Source organism: Rhea pennata, chromosome 7, assembly GCF_028389875.1.
Source record: "Rhea pennata isolate bPtePen1 chromosome 7, bPtePen1.pri, whole genome shotgun sequence".
Classification (NCBI taxonomy): domain Eukaryota; kingdom Metazoa; phylum Chordata; class Aves; order Rheiformes; family Rheidae; genus Rhea; species Rhea pennata.
In genome coordinates, this window is record NC_084669.1 from 13,869,889 (window position 1) to 13,896,931 (window position 27,043).

Here is a 27,043-nt window from a genome sequence, read left to right on the forward strand (position 1 = left end):
GAGCAGTGTTATTGCCAGTCACGCCAAAGGATGTGGCTAGGACCTTACTATGCTTTTCCAGTGTAGTTTGGCAAGGGTGTGGTGCAAATCCTCCTCCCTCCAGTGACCTTGCTGCAAGGTCTTGGACCCCCATGGATGTAGCTCAGAGGCTCCCTGCCAGTGAGGCTGGCGCTGACCCAGTGTCTGTGGGTAAGCACCTCTGGCTTAGTGTCACATTAATACTTACAATAATGACAAGTCTCTGAACAAATTGCAAGACAGTGGAAATGTTTTAATAACCTCTATTCACTAAGGTTCCTACTTCAAAAGACTGAGCTGAGACAATATGGTCCTTCTCTGATCGTCCGTGCCACCACTGTTGGTAGAAAGACTCCTATTGATTTCTACAGATGCCAGTGAGCAGAATGGTACTTGTGTGTTGTGGGAAACAGCAGAGGGACAGCTCAATTTGTGTAGCATCCAGGGCATGGTGTAGGATTTGTTGATCGGAAATGTGGTGCAGAGGCATTTGAGAGACTTGTATTTTTCCACTGCTGGAAGGGCAGGAGCTGGAGTATCTCAGCTGATGCTAGCATGTTCAACAGCAAATGTGCTGTGTAATACAAACAGGGGTTGCTAGTTCCCTGATTTGTTGGACCAACATACAGTGATCCACATCAATCCCACACTGGCCAGGAGGTGAAAGTTACTCTTGAACACAGTTCTGCAGACTGTCTGTGGACCACTAGTGTCCACAAATCACAGTTATGAGCCACAGACTATACGGACAAAAACAGGACACTGGTATCAGCTGAAACAGGAGATCAACCAAGTGTTTCAGTGTGAATGATGAGATGTGGTCATTGGCATTTTTCTGGTCAGTTTGGTACCTGGTCTTGATAGTTTGATTGCTGTTTAAGCGTATGTTTCCATATATTAGATGGCTTGGTCCTGAAAATTTGAAAATGGATCATTTTATAGGATGTCCAATGAAACTCAGGCGGCAGTGAATGTGTAAGTGTTCAGATTCTTATCTTAGGGGTGAAGTACACAGAGGGAAGGGAGATGGTTCGGATCTGCATAGCCTTTCCTGTTTTTCTGCACCTTTTGCTCACTGTGTAGCAGATGACTGTGCAAAAAGGGGGACACTCCTGCATCCTCTATATGAGGAAACAGTGCTGTTTCCTAAAGCAGTGTTGAAAATGTGGCCCTCCTTTAGCTCCTCAGTCTTTGTGGGACTCTGAATTATCATCAGATCTGTTCCTCCAGGTGAGGGAGGGCCAATTACGTGTTTGCTATATAAACACCACTCCCTCTCTCCCCCTCTGACAAACTGATTGCTTTCAGCAATTACAAGCAGTTAGGTACTTGCAGTCCAATGTAACACTTGCAACCAGTAATTACAATGAGTTAACTTCCCACCTTCCCAGAATCAGCTGAGCTGTGTGTTTTGGGAAGACACTAGTTTCCCTGCTAAAACTGAAGACTTCACTCACTGAATTAACACTCTAGCACTTCGCAACCACTCACTGGCTGGGAAGTTTAGTTTTAAGGGATCTTGTGCTCAGGCTGAGATCCATTTGTGTGGGGCAGATGCTTTACTTTATTGTACCCTGGCCATAAAGTTGATTTAAGCAAGGTGATGGGTCGCTTTGGGCTTGATGGTGTGTATAGACAGTTCTGCAGTAAGAAAACAGGGACAATTTTGTAGCACTTTTACCTGCCCATCCCAGACTGAGCACTGCATAACATATCTGCACTACGGCTCCTGCCTTGCTTTGGAGAGATGGGAGAGTTGCAGCTGGGGCAGCTGAAGAGGAGATTAGAGGAACAACGGGTTGTTTAGATGATCCCAGCAGGACATGGTGCAACATGAACTAGCCCTTGGCTTATGCAAAACACTGCACAAACAGTAACAGAGCTGTTAGCTTGAGATTTGCACCCTGTGGTCCCCATCTGTCACTCCTCAGTTTCAGCATCAATGTTCATGGCCTTTCTCCTTCTTCAAGCTGTGCCTGGAGCTTGAATTCCCAAAGTCTGTAGTAACTGAGCCATTCTAGAGCTGATCTGGTTTCCCAGGAGGTTAAGTGGCCGACCCACTGACACAGCAGAAAGCAGCTGATTTCAGAGGTGGGAATTCAGCCTTGCCTCTTGCCTGTCTTTGGTTTCCACTTGTAATTAGTCACACAGGGGCATTTTCTGCTGTATCACTTCCAGTGGAGGAAGATTTCTCTTCCTGGAGATGTTCTTCTTTAATCAAACCATGCTATTTCCCAGTGATTTTCTTTAGTATTCCAGCTTCTGCATTTTAGAAACAGGATCCAAGTGCAAAAGGACCCTCCGCACACACACACGTACACACACACCATATCTCAGGATGATAGTGTTATTGCTTGTGTTGGCTTTCCTGGCTGCCCCATCTGTCTCCATCACCTCTTGTCACCTTCCATAGTAATTACTGCTGATTAGGAAAAGCCTTTATCAACTGAGGCTCTTTGGCAGCCAAGTTCAGCCAACAGTTCTGACTCTGTCATGAATTTCTTCTTATGAAAAAGGCCTTTCCCCTCCCACCAGTGGAAACAGTATGAATCATTTCCCTCCCCTTTCTTTGTCAGGAGCAAACACTGTCAATGGCTTTTTGGCTCCAGGAAATCATGGATGAAACAATCCATGGAAACTGGTATTCCCATGTAGAAGTGAGGTGTTATTTTGTATGGACCACACATCTTTTTTGGGCACGGTCAGATTGCTATCTGATTGACAATCACGTGTACTTCCACGGGAAAATAAAATTGTTCTTCTATCCCATAATGCAGTTTCATTGGGTTTTATATTTTACATTGCAAGATGGCAGTGCATATTTGAATATTCTGTTTGGGGTTTATATTGCATGAGGTGCCTGAGCATTTTCTTGCAGGACCCTTGGGGGAATGTCACAGCTTAAATGGGTTGAAAGAAATTTGTGTCGTATCTGATAGGACATTTGTTCTTCTTCAGTGTATAAAAATAATAAAACAGCTTTGTGTAAGAAATAGAAGCCTTGACAAAAATACTTTAGCGACAAAATGGTCTTAGTTACACTGGAAGAAGCTGTTTAGCCTCAGAGAAGAAGCTGTAACTCTTCTAGGTCTAAATTCTTTTCTCTTTTTTCACTGATGCAACTTCAGTGTAACTGCAGAAAGAGTCTGACCTCATCTCTTAAGCAAACTCTGCCTTTGAGAATTTGATCTTAGGTTGAACACATTGCTTGATAACATATACAGAAATTTATTGTCTGCCAGGTTCTCAGGTAAAAAGAGGAGAGAACCAACAGCAAGATAATACATAACGACAGAAACAAATGGTCTTGCTGTTTTTCAGAGACAGCTGATGGACAGAGCCTCCACAGCTGTAGCTGCTAAAGTTGGAGGCAGCATATGTCTTTTTTAATCATAAATCAGATGAGACATTACTATATTTTTAACATGCCCATAAGTATTCAGGCTGTCTGCTGTTGAATATTATATGGTTTGCTTCACTTTTTGCTCTCTGAAGTGCAATGACTGTGCTTGAGGTAGAAGATTAAAGGTAATATGAGTTTCTCCATTGTTCTTTTTACAGTGGGTGTGGGCTTTTCCTAGCCTCTGACAGAGAGAAGCTCCTCACCTGAAACAACTGGTGTCCTTAGATCAATCCATCACCCAGACATCCCTTGAAAGGAAAAGCTCAATATTTCCCTGCCTCCCTGTAGCCTTTGCCAAGGTGGAGCGGCAGTTCCTGGTGTTGAAACTCCTACTCACCAGCTGTGCTCCAAAAAGCAGCAATTCCAGCATTTTGGAGCTGAGCCACTGCTGCAGTGGTGGGACGACCTTGAGAAGGTCTGTAGAAGGTCTCTTGGTCTAGATACACAGGGCTTCTCCTTTGCAATGAAAGGTATAATTAGGAGATACGTTTTATTAAAGGCTGTCTTAGAGCTTATGAATCACCTGTCTGGAGCAGTAGCTGCTGTGTCAGCTGGAATCCACTGTGACAGCAGGGGCTGTATAATATACGTCCCCTTTCCCTGGAGAAGAAAGCTCGGTCTCTCCTGCTAAGCACCCTTCGGGAACTTCTAGTACTTCTGTGCCTTACTTCTGTGCCTTGTGATGCCCTGCAGTCTTCTGCCACCAGACCACAGTGTCACTGGCCAATGAAGCTGGTCTTCTTCCTTGTGGGGGCCACGTCCAGCACCATTTCAACGCTTTATAGTATGGACCCTTCCAGTGCGCTGGGCATATGTGTGCTTCTGCACTCCTGGTGATCTCTATTTTCTACAGCTGGTATTTACTGCATGAAGAGCTGTAATATTGCTAATAGAAGCACAGAGATGTAGGCTAATGAGTGCTCCAGAGTTTTGGGATGCTTTTTAGTCTGTTAGTTCTTGGGGTACACAGTGCCTGTTAAAGTCTGTGCTACTCTAACTATGAGGTTATGCAATAATAAAGTGATATTCACAGAATCAGCAGATGCCAGATACACAGTCTCCTGGACAGCTTTATTCTTCACACTTTGTGCATGCACTCTGTGTACAGGAGGAGGCTGAAGTCCTGTGCAAGAAGAGGTGTGTGGTCATGGAATTAAAGACTACCTCTGTATAAACAAAGAGAGATGAAGGGATGACTTAAGATGTCCCCTACAATGCTAAACCTGATACTTTTCCTCTTATCCACATTAATTTCCTAGGAATAATATTTTCTTTAAAGAAAAAAGGATAAAAATAAATATTGTTATCCTGCATTAGCAGCAGGGCTGGAGCCCTGTGTCTTACCACTGTCTCACTTTCTCTATTGCTGCAGTCCTAGTTGTCCTTCCTAACACAGATTTCCCTTGGCTCTGTCCAAATCTGGCACATCTGTGAATGAAATACTTGCATGATGCAGCACAGTCCCATGCAGCCTATCACTTCCCATCCGAGGCTGAGACAGACTTCCCATTCACTCCCTAGCTGGCTGCAGCATGGTTAACAAGCTGCTCAGCCTTCTGTAAAAGGGGGTTTAGTGCCTGGTGAGATTTAAAACAGCTGCAATAAAATTCAGTTTGTCACTGAGAGAGGAAGCAGTATTGTATGTATTCATGTAGAAGCTGATTCTTTCTTTAGTGATCTGGAAACTACCAAGAGGAAAAGCCAAGCTGCACACAAACCAGAACTCCACCCTTCCAAGGAAGTCGCCCAAGCTGTTCTCCATTTACTAGCCACCTTAGGACTTCCCTAGCTCACATTAGCACTGCATGAAATGCTCCCTTCCTCTGGCTTCCTGAGGTTTTCCTGAGGGCTTTTATGTGCCCTCACTGCTCAGCTGTCTCTCTGCTGTTTATTTCTTTATGGCAATAACAGGGTTACCCTAACCATCTTGTTGGTCAGACCTTTCCATTATCATTGAGAAAAGGGGTCTGTATCCGGTGGACCCACTTGGAGACCAGGAAGAAATGTACAGCTCTGCATTACCTTCCTTCTCTAGCCCCCAAGGATCTCCTCTGTTTTCTGAAGAAGAACTGTAGAAGTGGAAGAACTGGAGAAAGCAGTAGTAACTTATGCTGATGGCAGTGGTTCCTGCTAGTCGGTCATGATACATTCAGCCAGCTTCTGTCAGCACATCCATTCTTCCTAGAAAAGAGAAGAAGCTAAGCATTTGGGAGATTGTGTCTCCTTAGAGATGTTTCTGTATCCCCCCCAAATGAAGTTTCACTGCCCAAGAATCACCAGGATTGGCGAGGTTATGGTCCATCTTTTCTGCTGTGCTCCCCTTCAAGAACTGGACATGTTTTCTGAGTATCTTTATTCTTCTGCCTGCTTTTTCCTTGGCAGCTGCTACTCCATGCTGGTCTTCCTTATTCAGCCTTCTCCACAATGCAGGTCTTAATGCTGCACTGGACTGGGCAGCTACGGATCTACCCCACAACCCTGATCTAATCCTTTCTAGCTTCCAGTATCAGTATTTTCCCCTTCGTGCTCTCAGCAGAATGAAAACCTTCCTTTCTCTGAGGGGATAAAAATGGGAGCACCTTCTGGGCTTTGCTTCATCCTAACACCACAGTCATCCTGATATTTTCCATCTCCATTTAAGGATTGAGTTAAGACTCATCATATCCTGGGGTCTTTTTTGTACTTTGTGTTTAATATAACGTTCTTTATTATATTTATCTTGTTTCTTATGTTTGAGTCTTTCATTTATTATGTTACTTTGAAGACTGGGCCTCCCTGTAAACTATCTTTTTAGGAAAGCTGAGTTACATTTACTGGAGATCTTTCATGTGTTTAAGTCTTTGGTTCCTTTATGTTTTTATATGGTCAACTTTCAGCTCATGGTTTGGACTGAAAACAAGAAAGCCAGAAAGTGAAAACATTTCCAAAATGTTGCTTGCTCTTTGCAACCTAAAAATGTTGCAACTTAGAAAAGTTAAAAAGAAATACAACAATCTCCCATACCAGTATTTCTGGAGCTCTGAGAAGGGAACTATTCTATTCTCTGTAGTTACTCAAAAAAAAAAGAACAAAGAAAAAAGAAAAGGCTTACTGCAGTGTGATCCTAGAAGCCTTCAGAAATAAGAAATGCTTCATAAGTGCGAGTAGTTCTTCTCATTTACTGGGTGGAAAAGCAGTAGCAACAAGCTTTTAATGTGTCCAAAGGTGATCAGTCCAGGGAGATGGAAGTCCCAAATCCTTCTTCAACAGTCTTTGGCCAAATCACTTAGGACAGGTGATCTTGGACCCCGACTGAAGCTCTCTAAATGTCCTTTGTGCTCTGTTACCTCGTGGCATTGCACCCTCCAGGGATGGCTCAGCACCAGCTTTGTCATGAGATAGCTGCACGACCCAGATAGATACGTTTATGGCACCATGAAATGATGAATTTACCTTGCAGGACAAACTGAGCTGACCGGTTTTGCTTCCAGATTTGGGGAGTGAAATAAACTGCTTCCCCTTGTCCGAAGCAAAAGGTTTTAAAACCTTAAAGATTAGCAGCTATGGAAGGAAAAAGCAACCAAAGGGGCTGAGGCTGAGAGGGTTTCACTCCTTCCTAGTGGACTATTAAAGGATATGGTTTCATTAACCTCTCAGCTTCTGTAAGTCTGGCAAAATCAAAACCACATATTCAGGTTTCAGATCTGACTTCTTTTCCTGGTCTGTTTTTTTATCCCATGATCTATGGATGAGTATTTCATTTGCACTTTGTCAGACTAAGTTTGGAGCGGAGGTTGATATATATATCAGTGCGTTTTTTACATAGACATTTCATGGATTAAATAATGCTGGCAGATGCTGTCTTCATCCACCACCACAAAGAGAACATATAATTTATTGTCTTAATACATTAAAAGAAATACAGCACAAAGAAAAAGGGAAGAAAACCACCAAAAAAGGATATGAAGATATAATCCTTTCAAGCCCAAAAAATACCAACTCCATGACATCCTCTTCTGTGGGGAAACTCGGCTCCTAGATTATTTTGATAAACTTTGTTTTAATCAGTTTAACACAAAAGCCAGCTATTTATTTAATTTTACCCATCTTGCAGAAATGTCATCTACTAAGGACATTGAGGTTGTTATTTTTTCACTTTAAAAAAAATAAAAAACCAGCCCAAAGTTGTATCTACTATCAGGGCTGTGCTTCTAGAGACACGGCTGGATGTGTCTAGTTTGTTTATTTTTTTCTGTTGTGTGGTTTCCCTCTGTAGATGGGTGAGGGCTCTGTCCCCAGCTGCCGTGTAATTCCTCGGATGCTGGCTGCAGCGTTGGTCTGGGGGCCCGGCCCGGAGCACCCATGAGGGCAGAAGGAATGGGCAGGAGCTGGGCGTAGATGAGGCTTGTGTCCCAGCCCGGCAATGCTCGCTGTGACGGCTGACACGGACCCGCCGCTACCAGCGTGGGGGCGAGTTTAGTGTCGGCCTGTTCCGGGATAACTCGGTCACTAAAAAAGGAAGCAAAATTGTTTAAATTATCTATAGGATGAAATAGAAGGAAACTCCTCCTGCCCCGTGAGCTGTCGTGATCCCCTCTAGACAGCTCATGTAAACGGGACTTCAGGTGGCAGTAGCTGAAGTTTCACAGAGCCGTGGTGTCCGCGGCAGCTCTTTGTGTTTTGCGTCTCTCATACCCCAAAGTTTTAAAACTTGCTGCAAACTTAAGTCTGGCAGCATCCTCCTGCGAGAGGTGCTGCAGAGGCTCACGTAACAGCCATCGTCCCCACGTCCTGCCGTTACGTGCCTGCCCCAGTGCGTTTGCTTTCCAGGCCAGAAACAGAGCTGTTGCTCACATCTATTCTAGATGTACAATAATGTCTTTCTTGGAGTGATCGGGGGTCGTGATCACATGAAGCTGCTGCTGTGCAAACAACGCCGATACTGGTAGTCCTCTCCCACGGCTGGAAAGCGGGGTGGGAGGGGGGAACAGAGCTCCTCCAGCGGCAGTGCCGAAGGTGGCCATCGAGGTTGGGTGAACCCCCGTCTCCCGGACACAGGCCTGGGGCACTGACCGCTCGGGCCTGCTTCTAGCGCCTGCCATTGTGCCGTGCCCCTAAACCTCTCTTTCCACATTTTCTCTCCTCAGGTAAGATCCTGTTCCGGAGGAGCCATATTCGGGATGTGGCCGTGAAGAGGCTGAAGCCCATTGACGAGTACTGCCGGGTAAGAGCCTTACATAGGACCAAAGAAGGGAGGAAGACCCTCATGAGAGAACGATCCTTCCCAAACACCACTGGCACTAGCAGGGAGAGTGAAAGCAGAAGCTGCTCTTTGCTCCCAGGGTCCCTGGCCCACGTGGTGAGGACCACAAGGCTGCTCTGCCTTACTGGGATGAATGTGGATTTCTATGAGCTGCTTACTACAGTCTTGATGAATGCAAGAGTTTAACAGGCAGAGAGGTGCAAGGAAGATGGTATTTTTTTCTGTCTTCCCTGGCCTGCGTGGTTTGCGTGGAGCAGGAGATAGGCTGGTTGCCTCCAAGAGTGTTGCTAGTAACAAGGAAATATATTGCAGGACAGAAAAGCTGGGCTGCATTGAGAAGAGGGTTAAGTGACCTAATCTTTCCTTTCCAGCTTGGAGTTTATGATTTGTGGATAAATAATCCTCTGACAGTAGATTAAAAGCCATTTCTAAGCAAGACTGATACTCCATTTTTATAGAGGTATCGAGCATGTCAGCCAGAGTGCATAATTTAAACCCCAGACTTCCTCTTTTATTTCCTGTGGGGTTCTATTTCTGTTTTCAGAAAGCCGGAGGAGCAGGTGGAGGGGAAAAAAATACGTTCACGAGAACTTTTCCTGTCAGACATTTGCTCATCTGAAATTGGGAGCAGATCGCTGAAGTGCCTGAGGCGTGGGGACGGGGGGAGCAGTAACTCAGCTCCCTTGAAAGCCATGCCAGCTGAATCACCCCGGCAAGGAAACCCTGATTAAAGTCTTATCTCATGAGATCAGACTTTTTGTGGGACAATTAGCACACTGTCTTCCTGACCGTGCTCTGCGGGCTTGCTTTAAACTATGCGCGCTCTTGCTGCATCCCTGGCCTCCTTCCTTCAGACAGGAACTGCCGGCGCCGACGAGCCATGTCAGGGTTCAGCGAGCAGATGCGCTATCTCCAAAGCGGACATTCACTGCGGAAGGGGCAGCCGTGACCTCCGACCGCCCGGGCCGGGGAGCCGATGGTCTGGGCCCCGCTGTCTGCGCCCCAGACAGACCCGGTGGAGCGCGTTGCGGCGGCAGTCGCCGGCACATTCGTTAATGCTGAGGGGCTGCGACTGTTGCTCGCTTCCTCCCTCACTTTTTGCTGCCTGTGATGAAGCTGGCTCAGGCCCTTCCCGACCTCAGGTCCTATGTGTGTGTCACGAGAGGTTTAAATTACTAAGGGATGGGTTTACTGCTCTTGCCCAGCTCGGAAAGGTGGCTGGATGCTGCCCCAAAGCCAAGCTATTTGCTTAATCTATTTTTCAATAGGTGCTGGTTTTATTAGCGTAAAACCAGCCAGATCAGGCTAGAGCCCAGTTTCCTCCAGCCCAGTTTTTCCTGTCTCCAGCAGGAGCCACAGTGGATGCCCAACAAAGAGCATGAAACAAGGGTAAACATATAGCGACTTTTCCCGAATAGTGTCCCATTCTGGTGATCTGCAGCTCACAAGTTTCTTGTGCCCAATCTGGTGTCATTTTACTTCATTTGTAGTTTACTCTAATTTGTACTTAACTGCCTTAGTACTTCATAGTAGACGAAGATGTTTAAATCCGGATAGCATTGGAGCGTGAGGCTAGAAGTCACTGAAGAGCTCAAGCAAACATTGAGTCTCGTGTCTTACATGTCCACTTCAGGAGTGGCATCTTCCTACATCTCCCATCATGTCTTTCTGCATGAGGTGCCAGGTCCATAGGGGAAGGAGACCCTGGTTACCCATCAGTCTCGTATGGTGTATCTTGCCCAGATGTGTATGACCCGGCTGTGTCTGAACAGCCTGTGCTTCAGGGAGGTGGGTGCTGCAACCAGTAGCGGGATGTAAAACCTCGTCAGGCTATTTTTCCATCCTATATTTGAGTTCAGTCAAAGCCTGGACATTAATTTGTATCCATGTGGATGGTAGGCATGTTTGTGCCCACTCTTAAAACAGCATAGATGTAGCGATCGTGCCCTGGTGATATCAGAACTAGTTATGGGCCGATTTTGTCTTCTCCTTCCACTAAAGCCTCTACTTAATTGCAGGGATTAAAGAGAACATGGTAGCCGGTCAGTCTGTTGCCTGGCACAGGACTTACCCCGTTGCTCTGAAATCCCACTGCCCACAGTTGGAATTGTATGCATAGAAACAGAGGGACCTGCGCAACTGCAACTCATACCTTTGCCAACCTTCCAGTGGCACATCCTACAAAAACAAGATTTCCTTTTGAAAATTTCTAGCTCATCCAATTTGCATTTATTCAAACAATAGTTGTCGTATGTTGTTGCTCAAATAAAAATGTCCACAGGACTTGAAAATAATAATGAAAATCAGATACTCTGAACTTCAAAGATACAAAAGGTTTAGTGAAATGCCTTGTAGAAGGAGACTTTCTTGCTATGGTGAAGTCAGTGGTGGTTTTGCTCCTGAACTTTACCAAAGGCAGGACTCGGGCTTCATAAGGCTTAAAAATCAGAAGTGTTTTATTGGTATCTTCACTAAAGGTTACCACTTAAAAGCTTTCTGGGAATATGACTTTCATAACTCAGGACAGTAATCTTACTGTAAATCTTTACATCCCAATATGAAGTTAACTAGGCATGCTAGAAAGTTGTGAACTGGGTATTGAAAAGTTAGATGATGAATCTAAACTGTATTTGACTCTGTTCACCAGCCTAAACCAAAAATATTTCTCTCTCTCCATTCAGCTGTTTCTCCTCTGTAGCTATAGAGGGAACCTGTGTGGCTCGCTTAGCTCCAGTGCCTAACTTTGGAAAGCTGAAGTGAAATGCAAGGAAAGCCCCCTTGGTATAAGAAGAGACATTTTTGTTGCTAATAAAATAGTATTAATCATTACCATTTCCTATTGAGTAGCAGCTACTGCTCCATGTGTGTTTTAGCATGACTTGAGTGAGGGTAGGATCATACTTAAAACTTTGGAAGCACTGGCTGTTTTCTGTTTTTCTTCTCTCATCCAGTATATTTTTTGACTTTTGAAGAATGAATTGCAAGAGCCTCATTTTGATAGGTTAATTTCCATTCCTGTAAAAGACAGTGCAAAGCTTATGTCCCATGCTAGTTCTTAGAATGGGTAGGCAGAGGGCATGCTTAATATTGAAATATTTAGAGAATGATGCTGGAATGATGTGGGTGAAGTTGATGGAGAAAATATGCCATGGGAAAATATGCCATAAAACAAATAAATGCAACAATAGACCTTTATCCACTGGATAAAGTAAGAAAGTAGCAGAAGGAGGCAGGTTCAGATGTGAAGTTCATGGTAGTTTGTTTGCCACATGAGCATTCGCCATCCATTTCACCGCTCCTGGAAGGAGGAAGCACAGATGGACCCTGGCAAAGGAGTGATGCAAATGCTCGGCCATTTGTTGTTCTGTCCTTGGCAGAGTGCAATGATTTGTATGACTGAGAAGCAAGTCTGACTTCTGCTGTTTTGGTGTGTTGTTCTTGCACCAGACAGAGGACCAGGTGGAGGATTAGCTGAAGACCCTCTGAAGGGTGTTCGTGGGAAGAGTCAGCAGTACTGGGAGGTCTGAAAAATGTGCTGTATCAGACATGAAGCACATGAGCACTCTGCACCCTATAGCAGGAGCCTCCGGCCCCTTCATGCCTATGTGATTTTTCGTTGCTTTATACTAACTTACAGAAATAGTGTCACGGAGATAATTAGGCTGGTGTTTTGCTCAGGCCGTAAGAAACTTTGAAGCTGCAATGAAAAACAGAGGAGTGAGACATACAGGGAAAGATTTCCAGGGCTTTTCTCATCTGTAAACATAAAAGTACAGGGTCTGGGTGCCCTTACTGGTAATCTGAGTGAGCTACCAAGCAGACTGAGTTTTGCCTGTAAACACATGCTGCCCACTGGAATTGATATCTCTGGATGATTTCCCTCTTAACTGTAGGCTTGAAATGAGCCAAGTGTGATTTAAGGTTTTCTGGGCTCATTGGGGCTAATTTTCTTAATTTTTTTGGAGCTTTTGCCAATGTGAAAGAAGGAGCAACTTTGTAGTCTTGCCTTGTCAAGGGCATTTTATTTAATAAGGTTTTGATGTCCCAAACACACCTCTGGTGTGTGCGCATGTCCAATATGTACTGTCCTGTGTTCAAGGAAGACCTCCCGGGTCCGTGGTTCCCAAAGCCACCACTCTCTCCTTACTCAACCTTCCTCTGAAGACTCAGACCAGCGTTTGTAGACTTGCACCTTTCTGCATTTAAGTCCTGACTGAGGGAAGCATCTTAGTTCAGAGGGATTCTTAAGCATGTAAAATACCACTGTCATAAATACTTATTTAAGTTCTATCACATGCCTTTATGTTGTCCCAACTGGAGGTGGCTTTAAATAGATGATTAAGGGCTTTTCTAAAGCAAGGCTTAAGTACCCAAATGTACCTGACCTAAATAAAAATTAGATGATGAGCAAGTTACATCAGTGCCAGGAAATACTGGTCAGTCTTTTATTAGTGGTGTCCACAGTTTGGGAGATCACACTTCAAAAAGCAAAACATAATTACCTCTCCTTGGTCTCTCAGTCCTGCCGGTCTTTCAATTTTTGATCCTTGAACCTTTCAAGACAGATGCGCAGTCATTTATGTTTATATCCGTTGTACAACTGAGCTAGTGCTGAATGAAAATGGAATAATAGTCCTGATAAAGAATGAAAATATTTAAATGAAAAACTTCCAAACTTTATCTCCCATTTTTATGTACATTTCAGAATCCTGATGCATTTAGACTAGCTGCTGTAATGAGAGTTAATTATTTGCAATACTCCCCTCAGTGCTTGGAGAAGGGCCTCGTCTTCTGGAGCCTTATGTTCCTTTCGTGTCAGAGGCCCTGCTATGTCCCAGTTATATCCATGTGTGAAAAGCTCTGCACCTACTTTTCCTCCTCCACTCAATTCTCTATTTATTCCTACATCTCCCCTCTTTTTACAGTCTGAGCCACTATTATGCAGTCTTCAGCCAAGCCTGCCAATGATTGCCATCTAACCTCCAAATTCCAATTCTTTGGGCTCAGGCTTAGAGTTATTTGAGGCTCCCAACAAAACAGGACTAGAAATTGTTTTTACATAGGTAAATCAGTTTATTTTTCTGTTCTCGGAAATGAACTGTTGTAACTGCACCTTCCCCCTTGCTGGATTCATGGCATTTCCCAAACATCTGGCACAAATGACTAAAGTTAACTTAAATGATTAGCAGTTGAGAACGGGATATTTAAAATGAAATGTAAGGGAATCATAATTGTGTAGTTCTGTCAACTGTCTGCATATTTGTGTGCAGAACTGGGATTAACCTCAGTGAATGTCAGAGATCTCAGAGCTGCGTATCTGGCCTCGCTCAGCAGGCTGTGGAGATAGACAGCGAGTGATTCACCCTGTCCAAAGCTAAATGTCTGCGATGGGGTGGATAAAACACCCCCTGAAGGTGCTGATCTTTCTCTAGTGGCTCTAGGAGTTGATTAGACGAGTGTGACCAGCCTCCAACTTGAGACGCACAAAGTTGAGTGGGGTAAATATCATTCTGTGCGTATGTATATGCACACCTACACAAACACTATATGTCCCCGTATGAATATATCTGTGTCTGCTTTTTGTAAATGTGTCTGCATAAATGCAGCACACAGCTGTCAATGTATACCTACAAGCACATGGAGGGTTTTAGATCCGTGTGCATGTATTTTGTGAAGCCTGCTAGCTGTGAAGTATTTTCACTAAGCTGTTTGCCATCCGTGTAACCTTAAGCAATGAACCCCTGCCTGGGCCTGGTGCTCTGTGTTGCTTTGCACACCGTGCACGACACGCAGCAGCCTGCCGGCGGATGAGCTGGCGCTGTGCAGATAGCAGCACGTTCCCAGCGCCGAGGGCTGATCGCTAACGCCCCAGTGTTACAGCTGGTCTAGTAACCTTCCATATCACCCAGTCCTCTGCGAGATTCTCTCAATCCTGCAATGTGGAGAGACATCATCACAGGCTGAAATAACACATAAAAGCCTATCTCCTGAGGAGTGTGTGAGGTCTGAGCTGTGCACGTCCGCCTTCACATGCTGAGCAAATAAACAGGCTATTACTGATAATTCTCAGCAATTGTGCAAGGCTGAATTCTGTTTGCTGGCCCTTTTTATCTCTCACCTTTCCTGTGCAAATTACTTGCTGTTTCTGAATGCTTCTTCTTTGTAGCTGTACATGTTTACCTCTACTTTCCAAGTCCTGAGAAGAATGTCCTTTCCCTATTCTTTTCATCCTTTTACCATCTCTTTTCTTCTTTTTCTTTTCCCCTTCTTTCCTTGGCCTGCGGTCTTCCCTTCAGGCAATTGTAGCTCTGCCCTGGAGCCATTTTCCTAGAAACTTGCTTTTTCCCCTTGGGGAGTGACAGCAGAGTGTCCCTTGTCTCCTCAATGCACTTTTTGTTCACTGTCTCGAATTGCATTGGACTTGGCTTGCTAATGGGTGGGTGCTGTGTGTTTGCTGAAAAGAGGTTTGATTTTCAAAACAACATTGCTGCCGCTTGCCGCTCTCCAAAATCAGTAGACTGATTCTACCTCATTTTACACTCTCTGCACTTTCTTAGCATTTCTTACCATTTTTAGAGATTTGTTCATTAACAAAAATGAATAAAAGTTGTCAGACTCCAGACAACACTCCTGAGCTCCCGGGAAGACAGGCAATAGCAAATATCTATCAGGTGGGTTTCATTTCAGTGCAGTGTGCTGGGCTGAAGATTGCAGCTCTTTGGGAGGTGATTCAGAAGCAGAGGAGCCAGCCCTGCCCCAGGGCCACTGTGTCCATGGGGTGGCTGAGGTGGATGGCTGGGTGTGGAGGCAGCTTCAGCTGGTGGATTTTTATCCACTGCTCTCTACCTGTGAAAGCCTGAAGTCGCCGAGGTACTTTTCAATTATCTATCTTCAGCCCAGTGGGATACACTTAGAGATTTTCAAGCACAGGACCACCGATTCATGGAGCAGGATTTTCTAAAGCTTCCATGGGTTTAGAAACCCAAATGTGCATGGCATGTTGGAAGGATTTGTGCTGCTGTGTCATTGGAAACCTGCTCTGTGCTCCAATTCAATACTGACATCTGCAGCCTGGTTTCTAGGAAGGTTGGACACCTGCAACATGTAGGAAGTGATGATTTTTAGAGAAGGTGTGTGATGTTCAAGACCTGCCTGCCATACATGCAACCTGTGTATTCGTGTTCCTCTAGCAATGATACAGTGCTTGCTGTTTCCCCATTGACTGCACAAGATGAAGCCCTTAAAGGTTTCAAAACACATTGCAGATGTTAAATAGCTAAGATTTGTAACCTTTCTGCAGATAAGGTAAGTATTTGTGCTTAGTTTTGTAAATGGGCAACTGAAGACATTGCCCTGATAAATTTGGTGGAAAGAGGTTAACTTACCCAAAGTGAGAGGGGCACAAGTAACAGAGCCATCACTACATCTCAGCCGCATAGGCTGTCTGTGGCACGGCCTCCCAACCCTGCACAAGCCTGTCTCCTGCTTGCCATGCAGCTAATTAAAGCTGCTTTAACATTGCCTGTGCTGTTGCTATATCTGTGCTGGCCAGGCATTTCTCTTTCTCTTTCAACATGCCATAATTGTTACTATTCCTGTGCAGTTACTGACTTCCCAGTGTTAGTCCTGATTTACCAGCTGGAAGCATGTATTTATACACAATAGGAATAAGAGCAGACAGCTCACACCTTTGTTACATTTTTAGGCAAGACAGCAAGATTGAGTGGATAGCAGCAGGGACGAGGGCATCTTTCATTCAAAATAAAACACTTTAGTTTTCCATCTGCTATGTTTCATCCTGCATTAGTGTAGGAACCAGCAGTGCCTGTAAGCACGTTGCTGGCACTTGGACCTGCCAGGCTATTTCCAGGCTTCTGCATCTGATCCTGCTTCCTTATTGCAAGATATTTTTTTCTGCTCTATAATGCTGCACATGACCGAAGGTCGATGCCTCGTTCTTCATAGGCCTGCTGATACCAAATTTTGCCGCATTTATGTAACATCTCTCAACCAGGGAAAGCAGAACTATAAGTCTGGAAGGACGCAACTTTGAATTTTGGGCAATCTCAGAGCAGGTCTCTGTCATCTGCTGCGGGAGACTTGCTATTTCAGAGCAGGGTTTTTTCATTTTTCAGTTGTTCTCCTTCATGTACCCATACAGGAGCCGTCTTGGAAACAAACTCCACCACTTCTAAAGCTAGGTTAAAAACAAACCAGCAAGGCTTGCAAACTGCCTTGTTCTGTCTTAGTGCTTTCACTGGGCCTTCTTCTGTGTGTCTGACCAAAATACCTTCTTCTGTGTGTCTAACCAGATGTCTCAAGGGTTAGTATAACTAGTTTGCCCTGATGCACCTTCATTTAGCTCCAGTGCAGTTTTTCATCTGTCTTTCAAGATTGTTTGTCCTACTTTGAACTAGTAAAAGAGTCAGACAATCTCATTTTGTCGAACAGGTTTACAGTATCTCTAAGAAGCTTGGTCTGTACTTAACCACTCCTGTGGCCTACTTTCAACATAACACAGGAAGAGGTTAACTCCACACCTCTTGTCCTCTCCTGCTGCTCATTTCTTGAGTACATCTCCAAATCATGTCCTGCAGAGCTGTTCCCCATCTCCTCATGGACAGTGGGCAGCTACTTGGCCTCTCCTAGCCGTGCCAAGCTCTGGAGTCTGAACAGCAAATTCTCAGCACATTCCCACGCTTTGCCCAGGGCGCTTGTTGCGTTGTCTGCAGGTTCGCTCTCCAGCACGCTCCAGCGTGAGGGGCTTATTCCACAACGCATGCTTAGTGCCGCTGAATGTGATGAACGTGGTGTGTCTGAACCTTGCAGGGAGTGTGACTGTTGTTAGCCACCATGCACTGCAGCAAGGCGTTCACTGGGCAAAGATATCCTCTGCGCCTTTCCTTGCAGGCAACTAAGCAAACTTCCTTTCCTGTTGACTTAGGAGTGTATTGTAGTTTGTTTTTTTTTTTTTTTTTTTGCAAGCTCTACTTTTTCTGTTGACAGTGCTTAAAGGAAAGCCTTTTGGAGCACGTTAATCTGTTGTATTAGTGGGTGTTGAGCCTGTAGATTTTCGTTATTAGAATTTGTGTGTATTGAAATAGAGCCGATAAGCTCCAGCTACATTGTTTGAGGTGCTGTAAAAACACATGTCACAGAGGCTGGCTCTGCCACAGAGCACTTATCTGCTCAACATAATGGATTTGCCCATGTGGACCAAATATTGCTCTTCTACATATGGCAAAAAAATTATTTTGGCTGACTCTAAGTACCTTCATTTGTCTAAATTCAGTAAAAATTCATTTGCAGTCAACACATGCCATTTCCTTTCTTTCTAAGTAGCCAGGCGTGATACTTTCCGTGTTTATTTCCTTCCCCTTGTCAAGACAGCTCTGCCTCCCTTTGCATTGTAATTCAGATGCTCGAGGTCATATTTTTAACTTGATTTTTCTAACTGCTTCTCCCTCCCTCTTGCTTTTTTTGCAGGCCCTGGTTAGGCTTCCTCCTCACATTTCACAGTGTGATGAAGTCTTCAGGTTCTTCGAGGCTCGCCCAGAAGACCTTAACCCTCCCAAAGAGTAAGTGCCGTGCTTGATTTGCAATGCTACTCAGTTCTTTTTAATTAGACAGAAGGAAGCTGAAAGTCATTTGGTTTCATTGCCACTGTAGGTTTAGGAAGAAATTCTGTAACTTTCAACCTACCTAGAAAATGCCCTTGCAACTATTTATAACCCTGCTGGATATGTGGAGGACAGGGGAGTCAAGGCAACCCTCAGACCCAGCTTTCGGCCATCATCCACCCTCTTTCTCATTGTTTCTTGCTGATAGTTGTAATGAGGGATCCTCCCCTGGCTTGTGGGTTTTACCTGATAATTATCACCAAAGAGCCATTTAGTTCCCCAAAGCATTGGCTCAGCAGCAGGGGGAAATCCTGCCAGTAAGTACTCAGCTAATAATTACCAGCTGCTTCTTTAAATGTACTCCTGCCCAGAGATACTTAGTTATCTGACAGCAGCAAGATTGTGGTCCAGGTCCAAAATTGTCTCTGGAGAATCTATTCTTCAGAAGCAGGAAACTAAGAAAAGGCTGGGAAAGAAGTTCACATTGAGCATAAAACAGTCATGGCTTTTACCTTGGAATAGTCTGATTCACACTGATACAATCAGGATTCAGAGAACTAATTTATCCGGGGAAAGCATTGGCAACGGGGTATTTACAAGCAACAGTACTGCTTCTCGTGATATTTCCTTTTCTCCTTTATAACGAACAGAATATATTTTACTGTGCTCCTCAGTAAGATTTCAACTTGGTTCTACCGTGTTTTGTGCTCTTTGTTGCGTGCTTTGAAACTTGATTGCAGATTGTGTTACTGTAATTTGGTTTCACCTCTGTTTGCACAGCCAGCTAGATAACATTGCTTTGGGGTTTTGGCTGCTTTAGCACATGCAGAACCTGTAGTTAGCAGAAGGATTGGTATTGACTTCAGCTGTCTGTGGGTCAGCCTTATAGTTTCTGTGCTGGTATAGAGGAGAGGATGTTTGCACTTCTAGTTTTCAGACTTTTTCTCTCACACATACAGTGTTTTGTACAAGGGTATATATTAAAATTTTATCTAAAGGAAGCACTGTTAGCACAGCTGAAAGAAAAGTCTTTTGTTTTTGAATAATAAGAAGAGCAGCTTTAAAATCAAAAATCTGCAAAAAGAACAGCGCTTTCTAGATAGGCTTGTTTTGTAAAAATGTCAGTGGTGAGTAGAGAAAGTGTAATTGCATGTTCATTGTTAAATTGATATTGCAAGCTGAGAAGCATCTGCAGTAGGATATGCCCGAATTCAGGGAACCTGCTAACCATCACAGTTTTCATTTAAGGACTGTAAGAAGGTTTGTGAAGGTTGCTTGATCCTAGAACACCCATCTGATGCTGGGAGATATCCTCAAGTCTCAGACAGAAATAGATACCCAGAAGAAGAGTAAGATCCTGAGGTTACGGAGAAGGTTGCCTGAAGGATCTTAAACAGACTTCATAAAACTACTTTAAACTGTTAGGACTCCTATCTGCTTTCTGTACTAATACAGAGCCTACAGCATTAGACCTGAAGAGAATATATTCAACTAGACCTCTACAAGGCAAGGAAGGGGGACCAAGGCCCATAGCTGGGCTGGCACTAACTGTTATGTTATACCTTTCTTTCTTTTTTCCCTCCTACAAGCTGTCGAGGGCCTTCTGCTGAGCTCACTGTTCAACAGCCCTTGCAGCTATTTTCAATTAATCCTTTCACTCCCCCCAAGGAAAAACAAAAAAGACTAAATTTTCTCAGCTCAAGCCTTGCATCTTATTCCAACCTAGTAATAAGTGTGATTTATTTCCCTGGAAAATGTAGAGAAATAACCTGATTAAATCTCACTTCACTAATGTCTGCAAGAGATTAATCTAGCTGGGTTTAAACAAATCCTACCTCGTCTTCTGTAAGCAAACAGATCTTAGTGAAGGTGTCTAAGGTTTCTGCTGGGAGCGCTTCACAAAAGATGTATTGTTGAAACTGAAGATTAGTCTCTACAAAAAGATCATGTAAAAGCCAATGGAAACATCTTTGTGTTTTTCTTTTGTGAGCTGAGGGGGAAGGGGGGAGCTCTGAGGCTCGCTGGACCACTGCGTAGGGTCCGGGCGAAGGACACATCCAGCAAGACCCTGGGCCTCAGCAGCCTCTGCACAAAAGAGCACAAATGACCAGAGAACGCTGCCATAATTATTTTATCTTTTTCTTCTGCTGCCTTTGTTAAGCCTCAGTACAAACGTTGCTTATATGTTGGTGGACTGGTATAGACATGGCATTCGACCAGCTGTGTTAAAGGAGAGCAAATATCACAATGTGAGGAAGGAAGCCACCCATCGGGGGATGGCAGAACTGGGTTGTTTGTGTCGCCGTCGTGTCTTCCCTTGTGCCCAATGAGAAGGTCTTTAATTACAAGATCACCTGCTCCGCTTTACCGCAGAAACTCTTTTGCAAGGCAAAGCCTGACTGAGAATTTAATTAATTAGTTGCCAGGATTGTAACCTTAATCCTGTGGCCAGTTGGATTTTTTTTTGAGTTCAGACAGTCCGTTGAGTTACTGTGTGTCAGCTGAGTGGTGACTGAATAGATGCTTCCAGTTAGAAAAACATGGAAGCTTAGACTTCAAGGAAGGATGCATGTACGGGCCAGTTGGGATGTGCTAAGAGGTGTTTGTGCACTTAATTGCTGATCCATGACTTGCTGTGATGCACATGCAATTATTTGCCCATTACTGCAGTAATTTGGTTGTAAATCTATGCCCTTCACTTCTGTCCCTTTTGTGTTAAAAGAAACTGGCATTTCCCTTTAGCTTCTTAGCACTTTTGCAAATGTTTTCCCAAGCTGTTTTCCCAAGCTGTTGCTTCTGACTCTTCATCTGCCCTTCCCTTGCCCTGTCCTTGGTTGTGCTTATTGTCCACTCTGGGTTATGCCTCGTTTGGCTTGCAGGCGGCTCCCTGCAGAGTTATTTCCTACTACTGCTGTGCTCGGTGCTCTGGTTTCCAGCAGTGCTGAGCAGTACACAATGCAGCCATAATAAAAGATGGGTTTTCCCAACACTGCTCTATCAGACCAGTTTGTTCAACTGGATTCACTCCTCAGGTTTTCTGCTTCCTGTTTTGGTGATGATCCAAGCTTTCGAGTCCTCTGACAATAGGCAGAAGGTTTTCCCTTCAGCTCCATTAAACCTCTTCCTTCTAGAGCAGCTTGAAGGCAAGTGATGGGAGAAATGTCACAAGAAATCCCGGCATGGGACCGGCTGACAGTCTCCTGACTCTGCTCCTGCATGTCTTGTCCTGATGTGCCCAGCAGGGTTTGGAGCTCCATCCCTGTGTTCACTCCATCGGTGAGGTGGGGAGAAAGCAAGCTGTGAACCATGAACTCTGGCAGAAAAGGAACAGTTTTCAACAGTTTAGGTTTGTAATTTGTGGAATGTTAAGGTTTGAGCAAATGTATATGTATATAGGCAAGTGGCTGGACTTGTGACTTTTACCATGCCCTTATAAGGACCAGACTGTGTATTGTTACAGGAAAAGTTACTATATAGTAAGAGGAAAGTGCATTTTTTCCCCCATTATTCTAAAGTAAAGCACGATGTTGCTGAAAGCCATTCGTTTACAGCTAGTTGCTTCTGTTAATAATTATGATTACCAATAACTAAGCTAGGGGTAGATTAATTTCAGGCTTCTACTGGGGATTTGAACTCAAGGCTGAGGTCAGGCCAGGGCTCCTAGTCAACAAACAAAAATCTCAGGAATCATTTTCTTAATGATTGTTTTTTACTAAAAATAACAGAAATACCCAAGGAGTGGGATTAATCAATTAGACATTGCATATGGTCTACTGCTTTTAGGAGTTTTTTGTTATTTGGTTCAAAATATCACAGCCAGATTGTTTGTATGAGAGTTCACTTCTTTCTAGGTCTGGAAAGGACCAAAAGTGGATCAAAAGTGAAGGATTCAGTTCCCTGATACTCTGCCCCAGAAGATCATGCAACTCAAACAAGAGATTTCTGTTTTAATCCACCAATAGTAACAATAACAACTGAATTTAAAGCAGTGTTTCTTGTCTGGGAATATTTTCCCATAAGAATCATAAAGGGGTTTTCAAGCAGTACGCAAATCCAGGAAAATAGAATAGCAGAATGGTTGAGGTTGGAAAGGACCTTTGGAGATCATCTAGTCCAACCTTCCTGCTCAAGCAGGGTCACTTAGAGCACATTGCACAGGATCGTGTCCAGGCGTTTTGAATATCTCCGGAGAAGGAGACTCCACACAACCTCTCTGGGCAACTTGTTCCAGTGCTCTGTCACCCTTACAGTAAAGAAGTTTTTCCTCATATTTTAATATATATAAAACAAGGAAACTTACTAAGTAAACTGTGTAATATTGTAAAGATTGATGCAGAAAGTGGCCGTAATGATGAAGGTCCCTTTAATAAAGTTCAGAAACGTTTTATTGTGGTCCTGAGGCATAAGCTGTGCTGATCTTATTTCCACCGCATAAATATTGGTGTATCACTCAGATACCAAGATTCCAGCCGGTTACTGTAAAATGCAAGGTGAATTCTCCCTTTATTCTTCACGTATTACAAATTTCTGATTACGGATCTCTAAAGAAATTGCCAGAGTACTTCAGTAACCATGTTGAGGAAGCATATTTTAGTCTGTGAGTCCACCAATGCACAGTTCCCTAATTCACTTTTATCTATTCATAAGCATGACTGTGTTCAAATACAACTGTTGCTGAACCCGAAATGTACTATGATCTGCCCTGTTATGAGGCCCTACTCACCTTTTGATAGAGGAGGAATGTGATAATTCCATTATAATTTTGTGTTACTGGAAGTTTTTCATCTGTAGACTCTCTCTAGTCTGATTTTTGTTTGATACTATGTTAATAAATTTTCTTATATTCAATCCATTTAAAATTAACTTTCCTGACATATTTGTCATGCTTTTGACATATGTATTTTTCATGCATAGCTGAGGCTCTGAACAGATATGGTGTGAGGAAATCTGTCATTCTTTGTTTTACTTTCACTCTTTCTTACAGGACTTACAGTACATTTAGTTTTCACATCATTTAGGAATTTAAGCACTACCATTTTAGGACAATCAGTATTAAAGTCTGCATTTGGTGGTGGTAGTGTGAGTGCTCCATGTACACATTTTATTAGGGAAATTCATGCTACTTGAAGGATGCAGAGTGGAAATTAATTTCCCTAAGAAATGCAAAACCAGAAAAAGATGAAAGTTTTATTTGTATGTTATTTATGTCTCGGAAGTAAATTGTATAATAGGAAAGCAGGAGAAGCTCTGATAAAAGATTAAACCAAGATAAGGCAGTTAAGATCCGCTGTTCTGGGGGGAAGAATAGGTTAATATTTTCAAAAAAATGACTTCACCTTCATGGAGATTTAGGAGCTAAGGATGCAGTAACCTGTTAGGGCCTGTGTTGCCAAGAGACTCACGTGGTTACTAGTCATCCAGCTGCCATTGATTTCAGTGGACCTCTTTTTTAGTTTCACATGAGATTTTGCCCTTTTGTTTAGAACATCTAAAAGATTTGGTTTGGAATATCATATGGAGGATATTGAAGTTTGTTATTGGCTGCAGCAATAGTGATACAAGCAAATAATGCAGCTTTCCTGGGAGAAGATTTGAATCTTTTTGTTACCGGGCCAGTAAATAGAAAGTGGAATTATACACAGATAAATATCAAACAATAAACTTGGGGGAAACAGGATGCAAGTTAAATGAAATAGGCTCAGCAACCACAAGAAAAGATGTGGAAGAACGGTAGTTGCAATAGCATACATTATAGCTGCTACTGTACAGCAAGAGGTCTTGTCTTGAACATCGCGGTTGGTTTTGCTCATGCTTTGCAGACCTGACTGTGAAAGGACACAGACCTGAGAGGAGCAAAGATAGTTTAATTTGCTGACACTTGGGACTGGCAGCCAAGTGTACAGAAATAGCTTTTGCCTGAATTGCTTATGACCGTGCTGCAGGGTTTGATGTGGTGTGCTGTCACGGACAGAGGATGAATCCTGTTCTTGCTCACCAGAAGTAAGACTGAGGGCACCAGAGTTATTCCAAATTCATCAGCACATAAACGAGATCAGAGCACTCGTTTCCTTCACCTTCCTTCGTGCTACAGGGAACGGGCTTATGGGACCAAACACAACAGTAGTGCTGGCGTTAGTAAACCTTTACAGTTTATGAGCACTAATTTAAGACTATATATATATATATATATATATATGTTTTCCTATAGAGTTGGGACTGAAGAGGCGTTTTGAAAGGCAGAGACATTTATTTTAGAAAAAAGTAGATGCCAGCTCCTTTGGCTCAAGTGCCTTTTTCCTGTCCACTTATTTTTGCTCATATCCTAAAGGAACAATCACTGCTGATAATTTACCAATGCCTATTTTGTAGATTAGAAAGTAATAGTTTACTTAATGTTTAACTTAACCCACAGGATTCCTTCCTTCTGGAGAAGTGGAGTTTAGTAGTTAATGCAGGGAATTGGAAATCTGCTCCTTTTTCTCTCACTAATTTATTTGGTCATGTTGGAAAGGGCACTTGCACCTTCTGCCTCCATCTGCAGTACGGCTGTGGATGTATGGTCTGAGAGATTTACCAAGAGGCTTTCTTTGCCGTTTTGATCCTGGTAAAGAAGCATTGTTCCATAGTGTAATGCTGGAGATGATCAGTTGCAAAAATAATTTTATTTTTTTACATCATCAAGCAATGTTGGAAGAAACATTGCTCCCCAAACCTGTCAGCAAAGCCTGCTCTGCTAGTGCTAGTGTATTTAAAACCAGTTAGGGAGGCAAAAAAAATGAGTTTATTCATTTGGCAATAGGAAAAACGTGGGGAAATGAGGCAGGATTGGAGCAGAACCAAAATAACTGGATTCAGAGGTAATTGGGCTCACTTCTAGGAATGTGTGGTACAGTGAAACAGGCTCTTCTGAAGGTCTCCATTTAAAGACTTATATGTTTGATTTGAAGCCCCAGAATAGGGGAGGCCCATAGGGCAGAATTCTTTACATCAATGAACGCTTAAGAGATCTTTAGGTGCACACCGGAGAGAAGTGTCCGGTGCTGCTGTGCTTTCGGGATGAGTCTGGAATTGAGGGGAGGAAGAGAGATGGGGACTTCCTTGTCAGACCTTGTTGTTTTGTTCCACGGTGAGCCCCTGCCAGCAGGTTAATTGCTCGCACTGTGGTTTCTGTCACTGTTGACTCATGACCTGCCAGGCAGGAGGAGATGGGGTGGAGTTTTCTTTTCACTAATGTAGCTGAACTGAGTATAGCCAGCCTTGTCCTCTGTGTGTCACTTCTCTGAAAAACAAGAATAGGCAGCTTATGTTGTAAGTAGAATTATGTAATGGAGAAGAATCCGGCCTGTCATTGCTGTGTCTATATTTAATATTGCTGGACTATTGTTTAATGAAGATCTTTTTCCACTCTGAGGAGGAGGGCACTGGGGACAGACATGTTCAATGGGATGTTTGCTGCCTGGGTGATGAATTATCCCTCTCGTGGTGCTAGAGGTCAGATGAGACTTTTCAGTGCTCTGCGCTCCCTCTTGTTGCTTGCTGTGTGGTTTTAACATTACTTGTCTGATGAGTTCCTTTATTTTTAATGTTCTTGTAGTTGAGTAGCCTTGATGGTTACAAAAAGAGTGTTTTTGTGCGGTACATGTGCGACAAATTTGCAATTCTGAATCGGCTGGAGGCAATGTAAGCAATCCCATTGAATTTGATAGAGTTTTATCAGGCCGTGTATGCTATACTATGTATAAATGAGGCAAGGCAGTTGCTTAAAATGTTTTATAATGCTGCTATATACAAACCAGATAGATTTGACATTTCACATTTATTGAAGGTGGAGCATTTCTTTTTAAACACTGGAAAACACAGATGACATTCCTTGGAAAAAAGGACTTTGAGAGTCTCTGACACTGCACTTAGCATCCAACAGGTGCCATTGAAGAGACATTAAGAAGTGTTAAAGAGCACCGAGGGACAGGTAAAGCAAGTCAGGTTACTCTGGAGAGCCACCTCCTCGCTCAAGTGCTTGTGAGTTAGGAGGCGAGCTGGGTTTCCCGGCTGACTTAGATGTGTCCTAACAGTGTGTGTATATTTGGTACGCTGGGCTTCATCCATTCACCCCACGCCATCGAAGGATTTCCACTGGAAATCCATTTCATTACATATATGGGGTTTGGTGTTTCACTTTGAATTCAGCTCCCAGTGCTGTTTTTGTTTAAAATCTTGCTTTTAGCAAAGCTGGAACCATCCGCTGGGGTGCTGCACACATCCAAGATGATCTGTTTTGCTTTTGCTTTGTCCTTATATCTCTTGAGGTAATGGGCTGCCTTCTCTAGAATTTAAGATGTAGAAAAATTACTAGACCTCAAGTGGCTCTGGCTGTAGTAGACACAATGATGTATTGGTAGATTCCACCCTTTCCATCTTCTTGACTTGTCTGCAGCTGACTGTCTTTCATGCATGCTGTTCCCAGAAACACAAGCAGAGGATCAAATAACAACATGTTTTGACTCCAAACTCTGGAGTGACTTATCATGTTATCAAAGCTTTTGATTTAATTGAAATTTCACAGATAACCCTAGACCTGCTTTTAAGTGCAGACTCAAGAGCCAGTGGGAATTCAATTAAACTCCTCCCCCCCTTTTTAAAGCTTGCATTTTTGTTTAGGAGGTTTATGGAAGGGATTTGCTACTGCTTATCTCTAGCTAGAGCTGTATGTCTGGGTTCAAAGATACCCTTTGTCTTTGGGCCACTTTCTTTTCCCAGTTA

At 43.5% G+C, this 27,043-nt stretch overlaps 1 protein-coding gene across 4 annotated transcripts in view; it reads left to right on the forward strand.

The window, feature by feature from the left end:
• Positions 1 to 27,043, forward strand: part of SH3PXD2A (SH3 and PX domains 2A) — a 264,915-nt gene that overhangs the window by 97,865 nt on the left and 140,007 nt on the right. For all 4 annotated transcript variants that reach the window (XM_062579532.1, XM_062579534.1, XM_062579535.1 and 1 more), the window contains exons 4-5: positions 8,548 to 8,624; positions 18,150 to 18,241. In XM_062579532.1, coding sequence (XP_062435516.1) covers positions 8,548 to 8,624; positions 18,150 to 18,241 — 169 coding nt within the window. The remainder of the gene's footprint in view (positions 1 to 8,547; positions 8,625 to 18,149; positions 18,242 to 27,043) is intronic.